The 18,484-nt window shown below is 38.3% G+C and overlaps 1 protein-coding gene across 6 annotated transcripts in view; it reads left to right on the top strand.

Annotated features, from left to right (window-relative positions):
• Grik2 (glutamate ionotropic receptor kainate type subunit 2) overlaps positions 1-18,484 on the top strand; it is a 611,950-nt gene that overhangs the window by 391,893 nt on the left and 201,573 nt on the right. For all 6 annotated transcript variants that reach the window (XM_063253933.1, XM_013148503.3, XM_063253934.1 and 3 more), the window contains one exon: positions 1,916-2,029. In XM_063253933.1, the coding sequence (XP_063110003.1) occupies positions 1,916-2,029 (114 nt within the window). The remainder of the gene's footprint in view (positions 1-1,915; positions 2,030-18,484) is intronic.

Here is an 18,484-nt window from a genome sequence, read left to right on the forward strand (position 1 = left end):
TGGCCACTGTCAACAAATCGCCACTACAAATGCTGAAAGGACTGCTGAGAAACAAAACCTCTTCCCCACTGTGGTGGGAGTACAGAATGGGGCAGCTCTCCGTGGAAATCAGTGTGCTCATCCCTCAGCTCTAGGGTTAGAGACCCCATTTGACCCAGTTATTCCTCTTCCAGGTATTTTCCCAGAAGAATTAAACACATCATGTCACAGCAATATATATGCAAGCATGTTTATAGCAACACAACTTGTAATAGCTAAATCTTGGAAACAACCCAAATGCCTACAAACCAAGTAATGCTACAAACAATGTGGTATTTTTATGCAATGGGATACTACTCAGCCATAAAGAAGGATAAATTTGAAACTTTTAATGGTAAATGGATGCAACTGAGACCATAGTCACAAGTAAAGTATATCAGACTCTCATATGTAAACACTGTTTTATCTCCCTGGTGTGAGAAACTGAAAGAGTAAACAAGGTCTGAAATATCCAGTAGACACTGTGAAGTGGGATTAAATTGTTCAGAAGCAAAAGGATCTGGATGAGGGAAAGGAGAGAAAGGAAAAGGTAAAAATGCAAGTAAGTCACACTATTTGTGTCTCTCAAATCATTGAAAAGGAAGGTTTGTGCTAATAATGATAGGAAAAAGTTTTATTTTATTTTAAAGAGGGAAAATAAAAACAAACAAAAAGGTGCAAGAGAAACAAGAAACAAGAGAGACAAGCTATAATCACAAAAGCCCTAAAACAGAACCATATAGGCTTTAAAAACAAGGCGGGAGGGACTTTAAAAAGCTGTTATTTTGCATAGTTATCTTTTAAAAAATTTAATGCCTGTATGTTACATTCTGAATAGCTAGTTTAAAGATAACAAAATGCAGTGTGTTAACTGTTGTGATGTTCTTATTATTTTGCTGGGAAGTTGTGTTTTACCTTCTTTTTCATAAAATAAGGCCAACAATTTTATTGTTAAATGGTTTATTCTTTTTAGGCACATTTATTTTAATGATAAGTTGATAATCCTGTTTTCTAAGTGCTGTTGTGTCTAAGGGGATGTGTGAGAGGCAGGGCGTTATTAATGGCTGCTTGATCTGAGAAGGAATCGAGCGTGCTCTGCTCACCCCAACCTTCCCTCCCTGTTCTCCCTCGATGGTGATTATTTGTAAGATGATGCCACAGTGTAGGTGTCAACAAATCAATCAGTCTGTCCATCCTGTGACAGTGTCTTCCCAGAGCCTTGCATGTGGCACCCCATACACTAGTGTGTACATAAAACTATATTCTGCGTACAAAGGTGTATGTTTTAATTAAAATTCATTTAAATAGCATACAGGGAGAAATACTGGGATGGATTATCTAGATGAGATTGTGCTGTGATGTTTCCTGGGAGTGTTTTAAAAGCTCCACAGGAATTCTTTGAAAAGCCCCAAAGATAATTCTGGGTATGACTTTGCCGTGCTGGGGGTTATACAGAATACCAGCAAATTCTTCCCTTCCGCCTGCATTTACTTATTAATTTATCCTACATCCCCAGATTTTGTTGCATCATTTTTAGCTTTGAATAATAGGCGTGCTAGCTTTATAATAAGATGAACTAGATCCATTACACTAAAAGATATACCCTGTTCGTGAGTTTCTAGCAGCTATCAAGGCATCATCAAATGCTGTTTATCTTGGGGAATGAAAGTCTGAGTGGAAAATTGAACTCCCACCTGGCTGTAGCCGTGCAGTGGATCATTTTGTTCTTTAATGTCACCCTTCACTGGCTGCACTTCACAGAGCAGTGAATCATGCTTAAAACAAACAGCCGTTAATGACAGAGGTAACCCAGCAGCAGCGGATAATAAGTGGTGGCGGCCTTAACTTTCTTGGGTGCCTGATGGACAATTTACAAAGTGCATGTGCTGTTTTACAGATTGGAACTTGGGATCCAGCCAGCGGCCTGAATATGACAGAAAGTCAGAAGGGAAAGCCAGCTAATATCACAGACTCCCTCTCGAATCGGTCTCTGATAGTTACCACCATTTTGGTAAGTATCTGTTTTTCCACTATTCTGAGATAAATGTAGATATCCTGGAAGTGGATGTAAAATAAATTATAATTTCTTCAGTAATGAACACAATGTTATACTTTACAGTTATTTAACAGTTGCTATAAAACAGACAAGTCAATGCTAATTTACACAGTTTTAATTTTTAAATATTCAATAATGTAAATTATATTAATGTCAAATGTTTACACAGATTAATTTTACAGCTTCATGTTTTACTGGAAATCATTAATTACTATAAATATAGTTGACAATAAATGGCAGTATCAAAATTTAAAAAGTACACAGATGTGCTGTGAAGATTGCAGATAAGATGTAGACATAGATTAGATACAGATATGTAGCTGTACAGATACAGATAGGTTGATGTTTCTCTGTATATATGTTTAAATGAGAAGGCAACCATCCATCTGATTTCTGCTCTTTTTTCTAAATATATTTCAGAGGATACAGTACTCATTTTTCAGTATTATCTCATTACATTTTTACTGTAAGCTTGATTTCCAGCTCCTTGTTTTAGTTTGGATGATCACTTTTATTTTTCCAGTCTCACATATGAAATCGAATGCCTAGTGTATTTTTAAGCCAGAAATGGCTTACACTGCTAGCAGAAATAAATTAACGCAGATAAGCTATATATTATTACCTCTGTTATAATTATGTATTATAATTAAGTTGGGAAATAATGGTCACTTATGCCACTTACAAAAGGAAATTTTAAAGTTAGAATAAGGAGCTCTGGTATTATTAAGTCAGTAATTTCTACAGGTAGGATAAGCTTGTCAACACCTATGCTTACGGTTCCTCAAGGAGGCAGGAAAACGGATAATTAGTGTCCAGAAGAAACCATGACACATATTTAGCAATATATGATTTCTAAAAGTGATTTACAGTGAAAAATCAAGTCAGGAAGGATTCATGTTCCTGCCCATTTTGTAATAAAAATGGGTGTCAGGATTATAGACATGTCAGAATAAAGTAAAGGCTTCAGTAACGAAACAAAGCTGGTAACCATGAGATAGCAGTAATGGAAGTTACGAAGTTTCTGAAATCATTTCCATGCTAAAGACCTCAGAACATCATATCCAAACTTTCAAAATCCTCTTTAATTAAATTTTAGATCTTTTTTTTTTTATTTTCAAAAGTAGCTCCACCAACCCAGCCCTGTACTTAGTCAAAATGTCCTCAGCCAGGTGTGGTGGCATAGACCTGCACGCCTAGCACTGGGGAGACTGAGGCAGGAGAATTTCTGTGAGTTCATCGCCCTAAACTAGGTAATGAGACTGTCTCTCAAAAATATAAAGGAAAATGTCCTCACAAGACAAGAGCACATCTTTCTTGTCCACTGACCACTGTGTCTTTAATGTCATCCCCTCTTGAGAGGACTGTTAAAGTAATCATGTAGCCCTCTGCCATACTCCTTACCTTCTTAGTTTTGACTGCTCCCAACTTGTATTCTCGTTTCCTTAACAAGAGGCCTGTGCTCCAGCTGGCCTGGTACAGCTTCCTGCTGTGACCGTCAGCCTTATTCTCTTTTATTTATTTATTTATTTATTTATTTATTTATTTATTTTTGTCTTTTTCATTTTTTATCGGTACCAGGGATCGAACTCACGACTGCCTGCTTGCAAGGCAGGCGCTTATGCCGCTGAGCTAAATCCCCAGCCCCTAATCTTATTCTCTTTCTTTGCAAGCTCTTCCCCTCCACTTCTGAGCTATGACAGGACCCGTCAGTACTGTAGACGACTCAGAATTTACATTATGCTGGTCTTTGATTCATTCTTGGGTGTATTATTTTGGCAAACATCACTAAACATTTCTTGGAGGAGCAGACTTTGACTGTGTCCTCTGTTTTTACTCTACACAGTGCTTGCAGCATAACCATCATTTGATTTTTTTAAATTTTTGAAAGGTGTGCATGTCTGTGTATCCACCAGGCCTGGAGCTATGCAAGGTCAATCATTAAATTTTATACCAAGTTGCTAACTTGCCCAGGCTGAGTTAGAACTTGCGATTCTCCTGCTTCAGCCTCTTAGAATGCTGTGACTACAAGTTTGTAGCACTGTGCTTGGCTTAGAAATTGTGTTCGATGAACAAAATACACACAGGCTTGGCCCATACCGAACTTTAAAAGTGCTCACACATGCAGGGTGTGTGTATATGCACACACACGCGCGTGCACTATGTGATTTAGATGTGGGAGAACAGTGAATACTGTGTGTTACAGTGATGCTTTGTCGTCGTGAAGGCATCACGGGTTAGGATTCCAGGCGGAAGCATAGATCGTTGATATCCAAAGTCTACGGAGGAGTTCGCTAAGACAAGGAAGGGGAAGGAGTGTACAGACAGAGAAAGTACCTTATGCAAGGGCAAAAGCAGGACAGATCGTGGGACACTTGGAAAACCGAAAGACACCCGTGATGCCCGTGGCAGGTGCTTTGGTCTCCTTTTCTTCTTGATCCGTGCGTATATGTGACTGCTCAGAAATAAGGATAGAGGACATCTACCATGTGTCTTTTAAGTGACAGAAATAAAAAGGCACTTTCCATTCATTTAATATTTACAGTTACCTTTTGAGGCAAGTACTGGTGTTTACATCACTTCTTCTCTGAGAAACCTGCTATCTAGACTGCCTGAGTAACCCGCTTGTGCTCACGTAGCTGAAAGCAGAGACACAGACTTCTCCGACCCTTTGGGCCAACTTGAGCTACTCACACTGTAACATGGAACTTCCAGTGCCCCACAATGGAAACGCCTGACCACTGCAGTTTGTGAACAAAATAGCACCTTGTTAAATGCTCTTTCCCTCCTTGCCCTCCAGAAGGCCCACACATGCCCGCGTGCTGTGTAGGCTTGCAGGTGTGCCTCAATCCCCAGCCATCTCCCCGGAGGCCACTGTGTAGACTGCTCTGGCTGCAATGTGTGGGCTTCTTGTTTCTTTGCTCCTTAACTGAGCACTCAGTTTTCCATCAGCTTTTCTAAATCGTAATTTCTGATTCTTCTGAGCAGATAAAAGAGGGTTGTAGCTTTTCTCATTTTTCTATTTAGAATTGAGATGAAGAATCGAGGTGTTCATAAATGCTTTTGCTCCATTTTGTCAGCACACTTTAGAGCCGATATGTTGTGCAGATCGGTACAGCACAGAGTTGTGCATTGCCGAGGGTGCACTTCAGGAAACACTCCACAGCTGAATTAACCTTTTGTTTAAAAGCAAGACTTCAGAGACTGTATGTCTGGAGATGTGTGTGTGTCCTTGTTTACATTCGGCAAGTAAAGCTCTGGTCTGCTGGTGCCCTGCTTCCACTGTGTTTCTCCATGTTGCTTCACTGAGCTTTGAATTTCAAATTCAATTATTGTTAAAATTCCCTGGATTTTTTTGTGTCTACTCTTCTTAATGGAGATAAAATTATCCATTTTAGAATCATGCTTGGTGTCTGAAAATTTTGTTAATTTGTAGAAGTTGTTAAAAATACAGGTTTCAGAATGCCAAAAAACAACGACAAAAACATTAATTCTGATCAGGCTAGAGAGATCTTTAAAAGAGTATGCGATGGCTTTTGTTTATAATGTCACCCTGCTGACAGTCCTCCCATGTAACCACAGCTAAGGCAGTATTAGAAAAATGAATATGTATTTAAGTTCATATAGACAATGCTTTTCTCCTTCTGAGTTTTTGGTTTTAAATAGATTTTTTTCACTCCTATCTAAATATGCTGAGTGCCTCCCACTGTGCAGCTTTGGCACAATAATTGTTTTTTGTCCATCAAAAAATTACCAGCGTTTAAATGCTACTGTACATGTTCTTTCTCTCCCAAACTAGGAGCACTTTAGCATGCAAATAACTGTGTTGGAACCGTGCATTTACCTTCTCAGGAAAGCATTTGCTCTCAAGGAAGGTTTTAAGTCCCAGTTGTTCAATGAATTTAATAAACACATCTTCACCTGCAACTTTGTGTTAATTTTTATTTTCTAGCACATTCTAGAAGGTTATGCACTGTAGTATCCAGTTTCCTTGCTTAGGCTTGTAAAGCTTTTTTCTTCTTCCCCCTTCCCCTCCCATCCCCTCCCCTCCTCCCCTCTCCTCTCCTCTCCCTTCCCATCCCCTCCCCTCCCCTCCTCTCCTCTCCTGTCCTCTCTTGTCCTCCCTCCCCTCCCCTCCTCTCCTCTCCTGTCTTGTCCTCCCTCCCCTCCCCTTCCCTCCCTTGTCCTCCCCTCCCTCTACCTCCCCTTCCCCTCCTCTCCCCCCTCTCCCTCTCCTCTCCCCCTCCTCTCCTCTCCTCTCCCCTCCTCTCCCCTCCTCTCCCCTCCTCTCCCCTCCTCTCCCCTGCTCTCCCCTCCTCTCCCCTCCTCTCCCCTCCTCTCCCCTCCTCTCCCCTCCTCTCCCCTCATCTCCTCTCCCCTCCTCTCCCCTTCCCTCCGCTTCCTCTCCTTTCCTCTCCCGTCCCCTCCCCTCCCCTCCTCCCCTCTCCTCTCCTCTTCTTTTTTATCACAGCCAGACACAGAGGCTTATTTGGGAGCAAACTGCCAAGGACAGCAGAGGGGTTCATAGTACAGAGGAGAGAAGTGACAAAATCATCCCGTAAATGATTCTGTATTCTTCCTTAGTATCAACAAAAGCAAATTTCTTTAAATCTGCCACTGCAATAAGTTTTCTCTCTGATTCTTCTCTTTCCTTTGCTGCAGAAGTGTGGTCACGTTTTTGCTCACGGTTACACAGCATTTGGATTTGGAAATCCAGATGCTGCAGTTTCCGAAGTAACCAGATTTGGATTCTTAGCTATGTACGCACCAATTATAGGCAATTGTAAACATGTATTGTAGGAATAATAAGGTTAAATAACACACAGATGAACTAGGCAAAAGTAAACCCGGTGACCTGTGAGAGGAGAGCGGCTCATTCACGCCCAAGTCTCCGTGTACCCCGTTTGGCAGCTCGCTGTTCAAAGACCACCTCGCATTCTCAGCAGACTTTCCTTCTGTTTGACCAGCTCTGCTGGTGTTACGTTTCTCCGTTGTGTTCCTGTTCTCATGGTCTGATGTGTTCTGTTTGTAATGTATTTCATTTCTCATTTTCTTAGCTAGGTAAGTGTAAAAGCTTAGCTGTTGATACAGAAAGGTAGAAAGTGTGGTGAAAAAGATGAGTTTTGACTTGATAATATGTATACTTTCATGCTCTCATAGTCTAAACGTTTACAGCCTCATAAGTGGCCAGCCGTGCATCCCTAACCGCACACATGGCACATGTACGTGAACACAAAAATACACCCTTACTGCCTCGATCCTTCTTTATTAAACTTACTCTAAGTTTGCCACTATGATAAACATTTTTACTTGTTTTCAATTTACTTTATTGTTTTATATCTCCAACATTGTCAACTGTATATTTTCATTAAAGCCTTTTATTATGAACAGTACATTATTCAGAGGGTGACACGATGGAGAAATCCGAATGGTGTGTTCAGCCTGCCCACTAGCGGACTGTGCGGGGAACTTGGTATTTTCTCCCTTAGCCTTTTCATTTGTGAAGATGCAGCATAACAAGACCACATGCAATTTAACTTTAGGTCTGACTTTGAACTGAGATTCAAATTTAAATGTGCACCCGCTCTTCCAACATAGCTACCTCTCATATCCGGTTCCAAATTCAGCGTGCTTCCAATGCTTTCTTTCGTGCTGTCTGAGGATGATGACACCGCGGCACACAGTGCCTCGACTTCCCTCACTTCTTTCCTCTGCGGAAGGTGGTGGAAACTTGAAGCATTAAAGGAACCGTTCTCTTAACCACAGAAAGAGCAAACAAAGGAACAAACAGAAGCTCTTTCTTCATTTCGGGGTTCACTATACTTGTCATTGTTGCTGTTTTTAGCTTTTTGAGACAAGGCCTGCTCTGCAGGTTAGCTGGCCTTGTGCTTGCTCACGTACCCAGGACGGCCTCAAACTCAGGACCAGCCTCCTGCCGTAGCCTGCCGACTGCTGGGATGACAGGTGGTGCCAGCATGCCTCACTGGTTCTTATTTGTATTTTTTAAAAATATTTTTGGTACTTGTTTTTTTTTTTTTTTTTTTTTTTTTTTCTTTCTGTATGTTGGATCTGTTTATGATTTCAGTACCTTTCCACTCAAGTAGATCAGAGATTGTTTTCCTAGCTACTTCGGCCTTTTTGAAACCCATACTTACAGTTCAGATATAAAAAATGAAAATATACCATGTTATGCCAAACAGTTAATAAAGCTGTGGATCAAGAACTGTTTTAAGCAAATGGGATACGGTTTGTTTGTGGGTACTACTGCAGAGTGAGTACTGGTAGAGTCTGGTTGTAAGGCATTGTACCTAGAGAAAAGTAGAAAGACATGGCAAGATTAAAACACTAGGTGCTGGGTTTCTTGCAGTGCATTAGATGAGGTAAAAATCTACTGAGAAATATGCAAAAATTTAAAGGTTAAAAACTGAGAGGTGGGGGTTGGGTTGCCATCAGGTGTGCCAGGAATGCTGGGAAAGGAAATAATGGGCTCTTTTAGTCACGTGTGCGCGGAGATGTTGGCCATAACTTCTGTGCAGTCAAACCTCGATTATTCATGGACAAAGATAATAAATTATGCTTGTAGATGAAATGCAATTTAGCAATTAGCTAATAGGAGCAGTCTCTTTCCCATCAAACCTTTTACCAGAACAGCAGTGAATGGTGCATTTGATTGATCTGAGCTTTGCTTTTCCCCCACTCTTTGTTCTTTAGATGTGAATTAAGCTAATGAAAATTTTAACAGCCAAAATACAAATATCAGCAGAAAGATTGTAGACATCCAAGATCTTCCCTCTAAAATGATGATTCAGTCAAGCAGGGGAGTTGAGTAAGATAGCATGTTTTACTGAAACATGGCCATGTTTTCTCTATATGAGCATGGATGATAATCACTGAGGCAAATTCTCCTTAACCATTCAACATCAGTAAATACCTTCCTGAAACACTGATGAATAGCACAAATAGCAAAGCTTTTGTCCATTTCTTTTGGAAGGTTAAGGTCAACTTTATTATTTTTGTAGAGTTAAGCACAATTTTAGGTGACTACGTATTACTTTTGGGGTACAAAGTCTTCCTTCCCATCATCACAAATCATAGCAGATTTTCTCTAGGAATAGAACAAAAATAGAAGCTTTTCTTAGAATGAATGGTTACTACTTTTTTCCTGTGTACATTGTACAAATTCCCTGAAGTGATTCTGAAAGGAGGCAAGCACATTTTGCAGCTACTAATAATGTGATGATCCCTGGTTGACTTGCTAAAGAATTGGTGGGTATGAAAATCATAAAAAGGATGCTAATGCTTAATAGGCTTGCAAAAATTAAAGAAAAAAGAAAACCAGGAAAAACATTTTCTAAATTCCCTTAGAGTGTACTGGAATTTGCTACAAAAATATATAAAAATAATAAACTTGATTTGTAAAAACTTATTAAAATAAAATACTGCTCTCTAGGTTGCTGTACTATTACGTTATCTAATATGGAAACCCCAGATTATAATAGTTATTCGTTTTCTGTCTGGACAGTCCAGGTGAACATTCACCCTTAACGATGTCTCCAGATACTGAAATGAGGTTGTTTTCCAGGCAGACGCACAGAACACGAGCCCGTGCAGGGACTCTTCATCTGAGGTTTGGAGTCGCACAAATCAGTGTTGCTTTTTCTTGAAAACATTAAGCTGTTCTGATGGCAGCTGCTAGGCTTTGCCCTTGTTCCTCACTCCCATTGTGATAACCTGGAGTGCACCAGGAGTTCTGACGTGAATGCTAATTAAGGTGGCAGAATGCAGACTTTAAAAGCCACCATGAATACAAGGAATTGAAAGACCAGAAGCCAGACAATGGCAAGAGAGTTCTCAGCTGGACAGTTGTAAAGCCCAACATGTGTTGGAACGGCAGAGGCTGGAAGAAGAAAAGTGTGTTCTCCATGGAGTAGCGATATCAGTTGTTATTAGTTATGCTTACTGAATGCTTTTTATCCTTATTGGTCTTTTCTTATGTTTGCACATTGGAAATTTATTTTAAATATATACGATTTAGATTTTGTGCATTTTCCCCCCGAAGGATTTAGGTACTAAAACCCATTGAAATGCACTGAAAATACCAGTAAGCTTATTATTAACTAAATCCCTTAAATGTACGATTTTTTTCTCTTTCTGAGAGCAAAGCTTTGCTATAAACATTTATAAAAACTTCCTTAATTTACCTTGGAGAAAAGTAATTAAGGATTATTCCAGAATGGCTAAAGTGTAATCTAGACACTGTCAATACAAGTTAAAGGAAGTAAGTTGAAATTACAGTATTGGAGTTGTCTGTAGGCGCTGGAAAGCATAAACAATAGTAAAGACAAACAGTGACTCATCTTTACAAGTACTATTCACACTGTTTTCAAATAACGCAAATCAATTTGCTTTCGCAAAATTTCCATAAGTAACAAAGAACACGTGTATTTTGAAGTACTTTAGGATAGTAAAGGAGAGGACGTCTCCTGAGGACACGAAGGCAGGTTTTCCGTGTTAGGCTGTGAGACTTGGTTCTTCACTCTGCTTGCGCTGTCCAACCCGGGCTGGGCTCTGGCTTGGCAGAGGGCTGCTGCCCGTGTCAGCTGGCCAGCTGAAGTGCAGGGCAGGGAGGTTCCTCCAGAAGAGCTGCTCGTGATGTCCCTACGTCAGTTCTAAAGCAAAACGAGCTGGAGCAATAAAACATAAAGTTCTCTGCGTGAAGTGTCTGGGTTTCTGTTTTAACTGCTTTGTTTGTCATCGTTAACCTGTTCTTTCAGTGTAGTATTCCTTTTTAAATAAAGTTCAGCATGGGTTTTATAGTGTAAATACTTGGGAAAATCTATCATTCTGTAGGTATTCTCGTTAATTCTGTGAAAGATTTGTTTATTCTTTACTCTGCCATACAATTCTCATGAAGTTTTAAGAAAACAATAAGAAATTTTAAAATAAAGTGACTCTAAATTAAGATTAACATTAAACTGTGCTACAGTGTTGCTGAATATACACTAAACAGAGTTATGAATACTGATCGTTGTGGTGTTATGGTTTTATGCCATGAATATAGAAAATATCTTAAAATGCCTCCATTATCATGGGTCATTTAATATAAATATTCCTGTATTTAAGAGATCTACAATTAATTATTAATAGCTATACGTTGAATTCTTTGCATCTCTTAGTCCGCTTCCCATTTGCCCCTTGAAGTTTCTGTTTCTCCATTTCCTCTCTCTATTTTTTATTTTGCTCTTTATTTATATTTTGAGTTTCTCATCTAATAGAAACCGTATGATGCTTAAGCTTGCAAGTCTGATTTATTGTACGTAACATTACGTTTTCAAGGTGCACCCAGTTGCCTCAAATGACTCAGATCTAGCTTCCAGTCCTTTTGTGTTTGGAAGCCCTGTGTTCTCCTGCTGCAAGCTGGTCTTGTCTTCTCCAGACATCTTGCTTAGCTGTCCTCATGGGACTTTCCTCCACGACAGACCTGGGGATTCTGTTGCCTATCACTCTGTGCTGGATCCCAGCTTTCTGGATCTTATGTTTGCATTGTTCTTGACTTGAGCTTTTGTTTTGTTAAAAGCACAAACTCTAATAACATCCTAAGATTACATGAGTAATTTTTTTTATTTCTAAAAACATAATCTTGGTGTACATAGTCTTGGTGTACGTAATATTCTTTGAAAAGTATTGTTCACTTGTGCACTCTTAATCGTAGTATATGTTCAGACCTTAGTCTGATTTCTGATTCTTTGTGCATCTTGTAGTTTTTTTTTTTTTTTTTCTTATGTGCCATTTCAGGATTGTTTCTTCTTTCCTGAGGCTTGGGGGTTTCACGGATATTTCTGTTGGGCAGAACTATTATTTTTTTTTTTATTTTAAAGAGGGAAAACAAAACAAAAATACAAGAAAAAAAAAGAAACAAAAGAGACAAAAACAATAACAAAAAACCTAAAGCAATAACAATATAGACTTTGAAAAGAAGGTGATAAGAACTTAACAAAGGTTTGTATTTTGCATAGTTATCTTCAAAAGAGCTACTCAGGTTACCAGATATAAACATGCAAAACTGAGCTAGTCCTATGAGTGTGGGCAGACTTTTAAAATTTGATTATATTCAAGAGCAGAATATTTTTTAACCTTCTTGAGGACCATGACTTCTGGGGTTCCTGTGGCCATATATTTAATAACAATTCTTCCAAAATGATGAGATAAGGTTCCGGACACGTTTATAAAAATATAACAGACACCCTAATATTTGGAAAAACCTAGGAAGGTGACATTTTTATTTTCTGACTTCTCCTCTGAAGCAAGTTCTAAGACTTTCATATGACAAACACCCTTCAACACCTGAAGCAGGGCATCTTAATTTCCAAAGATGCAGGGAAAATCTGAATGCATAGTGCCCATGTTCTACCTAATTTATTACTTTCAGATTATACTTTTTCCCTCCAATCATATTTCTCTGTGACTGTCTAGTCTTCATCAAACCTAAGCAAGCAAACAAGCAAACCACAACACAACTTTATAAAATTTTCGTTAAATAAAGGTGTGTACTTTTCTCTTGTTAATCTGTATTTTGTCATTGGAGGCTTAATTCAGGAACATAACAACATAGATGAGAAACGAGTATTTTGTCTCTTGCATCCCATCACAATTACCTTACCATTCTGTCTGTGTTCGAGAATTTTTAAAAAGTCATGGAGTCCAGCCATACGATTAAGATGCTCAGCCAGGGGCCACGCACTGTCCTGTGCTGGTCCCTGTCACCTCTTTCACTGCAGTGGGAACTCGGCCTGAATCTGGACCTACACTTTTCCATTGCATGAGTCCATTTCTGTTTGTCACTCAGAATGTACTATCAAAGCTGTTTTCACTCTGCTTTGACAATTTATTTTCTCAGAACAGTTCTCAACTTGCTTTAGTTTCTAAGTAGACTGAAACTTTTTGGAGCCAAATCCATGCCTCGGTCTGTGTTTTTGCAACACTGCCCACAGTGGCTCAGTCATATTCCACCTGCTGCACATGTCTGCATTTCATGCTCTCAACTTTCAAGGAAGCTGTTTGTCTTTTACTGTGGTGAGGTTTCTGCCTTTGCCGGAGCCTCAAACTATTTTGATAGGGACTGAGCAGTACCAAATCTGTGCCTCAATTTCTTGAGCAACATTTGATTCAGGGTTAGGAGTCAGTTAGGTGAAGAAGGAGTATAAGGGATAGCTGTGATTAACAGAAGGATGAATGCAAGAGTTCAGAGTGCAAGAGTAACCGCGGGCGTGTGGCGAGGGGGTGGTGGATGAGCCGCAGGCAAAGCACAGGAGGAGCCGTGGGCCTCGGGAAGAATCAGCTTTATGATATGCAGAAATAGGTGCTTTGAAGGATTTTAAGTATGTGAACACGATCACGTTAGGACTTTTAAAACTTTCTTTTAGTGTTACAGATAGAATTTTAGTTCATGAGAAAGGATTTGGTTGGTACAGACAAGTTTGAGAGATCATGGGGTCTGACTCTGGTGAGATCTGAGGAATTGGGAGAAGAGAATTGGATTGGTAACGTGGGGGAGAAGAGGAATACGTAGTTTATAAATTGAAGTTTAAGAACCCGGAGACTCAGAAGACATTTTCTGGTAAACATCATTGGAAATGGGAAAACAGAAGGAGGGCGATGCAACAAAAATTGAATTTTGAGGATATTGTATTTCATTTTCTTGTGTTGTATTATCTTAGTGGCAGTTAGAGATCTAGTTCCAGAGCTCGGTGTGCTGAATATGACATTGGAAAACATCAGAAGATAATACTTGACAACATACATATTGGTGCAGTCGTTTATCCAGGGAACATGCGTGTGTTTTCAGTGTACTTATATCGTTACATATTTCTTTCTTTCCCCTTATTGATTAAGTCCTAATACTACATTACATTTTGTTTGATGAGAAAATATAAATTCAAGGTGTCTAAGAAAGAACCTAGGATAAATAGTATGGGATAGAAAAAATGTATAGATTCTCCTTGATTTATTATGAAATTATGTTTGAATAAATTCTTTTGTAGCTGAAAAATACCCTAAATGCATTTAGGACCCCTGAACTGCAAAACACCACAATTTAGCGACACCGCATACTGCAGCGTATGTGCTGTTTTCTGTCATAACCGTGTGGCTGAAGGAGCTGTGTCCGCGTCTCATTCCCACCATCACTGGGCATCACTGTGAGTGCAGAGAATCTGGCAAACTGAGCATTGATTGGCAGGAAAAGATGAAGCATCAAAACTTGAAGGAAAATTTCCACCGAGTGCATACTGCTTTCATATGTTTATATTTTTAAAAATTATAATTCAAACCACCCTTAAGTCAGGGACGATCTGCATTGTTCTTTGAAGCAGGTATAAAAGTCCCTCAGAGTGGGACGTGGTGCTGACAGCTGTGAGCCTTTAAAGACCAAGTGAGTCCTGAGTTACGTGAGGTATTTCCTGCCTAACTTCATTCTCTGATGGATACCTTCGTCTCAGATGCTCATCTCTGTGTCTTTAGCCACTCGCTGATTACATCAATTCCTAATTGCTTCTCTTTATTTGAGGTTTATCAATGACAGACTGTAGCCTGACTCCAATTAACCCTACCATGGTGATGTAAAAAGAACAGTTCAAACTCCTACTGCAGCAGACAATTGATATATTTTGCTTTTCTGGAATCACCAGATAAGTAACTTTGGCCAATCCATAATATTGCCTCTTTTATTTTTAAAATTTCAAGACAGATTCTCACTAAGTTGCTAAGTTGCCCAGAGTCTCTATGTCTTTACCTACAAGTCAGTTATTAGATTTCCTTCTTATAATTTCATGCAGTGTTGTTAATTAGATGGCAAAATGAGAATACATATGCTTACCTTAAATCCTATAAATTTTATGTGCCGAGGTATTTGAGTTGCAGTTGTGTGTACAATTAATACTAAAAAAAGTAAACAAATCTCATAAATTTATTTTTACTACCTCAACTAGAGTAAATCCACATTGGGCAAGCAAATGAATTTTTTAACCACTTCATCTTGCAATGAAAAAAAGCACATTTACCACACAGCTGGTGAAACATTGCATATTATATAGAAAATATTTTTCACTCAAAAGTCATTAGAATTAAGGACTATAAAATATTTATGTTCATGTATGTTTAATGTTACCCAAGATTCTAAATTTGTACCTGGTGTTATAAATTTATAGTCTTTAGCAAATAATAATTCTCTCACTTTTCTCAGAAATAAACAGAGCTTTCATAGCAGTATTACTATTTACGGCCAGAGAAGTAGCTTTCTAGGTTTATTACTGGCTACAATGGAATTTCAGAATTTATACTACAGTTCTGATAAATGTGTCATGAAGGCACATCTCTTGTGGTTAAGTGTATTAGATTTCTTTATCTATGAATGTTTGATAATGCACATAAAGACTATTTGAAATAGTTGGAATATGGAGAATTTCCAAATATTTTAAAATGCAGAATATTTTCTTAAAATTAAAACTTTCCACATATTTTCCCAGAGTAATACATTGTCAAAAACACTACATTATTTTGCAGAAACCCTGACTTTTTTACGTTAAAAAAGCAAAACAGAAGAACTGGGAATTTAGCTCAGCAGCATAAGCACCTGCCTGGCAAGTGCGAGGCCATAAGTTTGATCCCCCGTACAAAAACAACAACAAGAACAACAACAAAAGAAAAAAAAAGAGTAGAAATCATACAGAATTTTTAAAAATCAGTAAGAAATCAACAATAGTTAATATGTTCCACTTTGTTATCTTACAGGTAGTTGCTTGAGTTACAAAATCAAAGCTTAAAAAATGAGCAAAGACAATCAATGACAGCACAGACTATTCTTTTTGATGAACTAACAGAATTAGTAGTATGGTCATCCATGTTGCACACTTATACATACAGTTACATACGTATACCTACAAGTTTTTCTCTCCTTTTGAGCATTTTCTTTTCCATCCATTATTGCAGTATAAATTTCTTTAGTAATATTTATCATGGAATTTATGCAAATTCATGAGCTGTCTACACCACCAATGATTAGCCGAGGGGCTGACCCTTTCAGCAATTAGACGATGCTTGGTACTTGAATTTATTATGTAGCTCTAAAAAGAAATCAGAAAATTGAGCCTTGAGCTCAGTTGCTAATAGTAGTAGCTTGCTAAATAGTAGTAGATTTACTTGGAGCAGCTTTCCATAATTTTAAAAAGGGGATAAAATTAAGGCATATCTTGAAGTTACTTTGTGTTGAAGATAAAATTTTATGAAAGATTTAGCATAGTTTTCTGCTCAGAATTATCAATGATAGTATTTAATGAATATAAGGAAATAAAAAATTTTAAATATAACACATGGCATTTTATGTTATCTCGCAGCGTTTTCTAATGTACTAATTAACTACTAAGTTTTATAAGCCATCTTTCCTCTTCCTGAGGCCGCATACCGGAGAATATTTTTCTGTGTCCTCTGTCAATTTCTATTGCTTGAAAGTTCTTGCTTCTCTGCATTAACCTAATTTGCAACCATCTTTCAGCCCTTGTCTCCAGTGCACATACTCTGAGATAGTTTGTCCAACACCCTAGAGAACTTTTACTTTTTCCTCTTTGGCATAGAATGCTTTTAATCTACATGTTTTATTTCTTGGAAACTTACATGAAAGCTTCTATTATTGGTTTACCTTTGATTTTCTGTGTAAAATTACTATTCTTAACTAGCCAAAAGGCTTTTGAGAGAAGCAATGCTGGCATAGAATATTTTCTTTCAGATGATGGAAACTCAATATACTTAAAAAAAATATTCATTGCCAAGGTCAGTAGCTGTCAGTTAATTCAAAATTAATTATGGAAAAAAACCTTTCAGGGATGCATGCTAACAAGGACTATTGGTGTGTAACTCTCAGTGTTCTTGTTTTACATGCATATGCAAGGATTTTGACAGTGTCAGTAACTTCTGAGTGGGCTGAGGTTGGGAAGCCACTTAGTATTTAATTGTCTGTCTGTTTCTTAATCTGTCTTCCCATCAATGCATTCCTGCTCTTTTTAAGGATCCGTAATACAAGCAGAAGATGATCAACACTGTGTTTTCTTCTCTAAAGCCAGAGATTCTCCAAACTCAAACTGTTGAGATGCATTTAAAAATAAAACTTCAGAGATTGAAAATGCCACTTTCCATCGTTGGGAAGACCGCATCTTCCTTTTTGGGTTTCCTGTGTCTCCCCACAACATACATTTACATTTATCCAGTTCCCTTATCTGGGAACAAGGCTGAGTGCCAGAGTACTTGTCCAGCAAGTGCTAGGTACTGGGGTTCAGTCTGTAGCACTGCAAACAAATTTGTCCTGTGTCTGCTTAATTGTTAAGGAAATGAGCAGTTATATCTAGACAGATTTTTTTTTTTCAGAATTTGTAGGAGTAAAACTTTGCCTACTTTACCCTGCGATCCTGTGCCCTGCCCGTCTTTGTATACTCCGTCCTTTTTTTTCACTTAACCTACAAAAAGCGTGCAAACTTTCAGTATCTATGAGTCATTATCTTTCTGTAAAATATTTCCATATGTTTCAAAATATTTCTTTGTTAAGCTCTGTGATTCTCTTCCCTGACTGCACGTGGGACCAGATACATTTTTTTGTGCTTTCACTGCAAAGTAAAATTCAGTCTACTGAATAAAAACAATTTTAAGACTTTTAAAGGGGACCAGCAGAGCATAAAGTCAAGCTGTGGACCCTTTAAAGTGTTGGGCTCTGTGCAGAGTCCCAGGTGACATGTCTACGAAGCTAGCCCAGTGACATTCTGAAATCATCTAGGAAGATGTTTTAAGTACTGAGGCTAGACTAACCTGGATGCGTCTGCTCAGACTCTTTGAGGGTGGGTTCCAAGCTTCAGTATTCCAATCTTAGTTGGGAAGCAAATCGTCATTTTAAGCATTTTAGTGTATAGTGAGGACTGAGGGCTAAATCAGAAGCCATATCTAGGACTGCATTAGTATTTATTTTTATCCCTCACTAGACTTTTATGGTCCTTGAGGATAAATATCATGACTTATTATTATTAGTCTTATTAGTCTTTTCATCTCCATAACATAGAACAATACCAGGAACACTCTGGATATCTATTACATGGCGTTTAATAAGTGAACAATTTTATTAAACAGATACTAATATGGCTTCATGTTTTATTCTCCAGGGAATAATGTAGGAGAAAGAAAGGCAGCCTTATCTGATGATAGCTTGAAAATTAAAAGACAACATATATTCTTAGAATAGAAATAAATTAAGATTTCGAGAAGTTATATCTAAATTTATTAATTTACTTATTGAAGGTTATTAAGCCATACGATAGTTCCCGCAGTTTTGTGCTGAGAAGCGAAGTTATTTTATATTATTACTCATTTAACTCCTAG

Source organism: Cavia porcellus, unplaced genomic scaffold (assembly GCF_034190915.1).
Source record: "Cavia porcellus strain 051 isolate PalLab524CR breed Dunkin Hartley unplaced genomic scaffold, mCavPor4.1 scaffold_7, whole genome shotgun sequence".
NCBI lineage: Eukaryota > Metazoa > Chordata > Mammalia > Rodentia > Caviidae > Cavia > Cavia porcellus.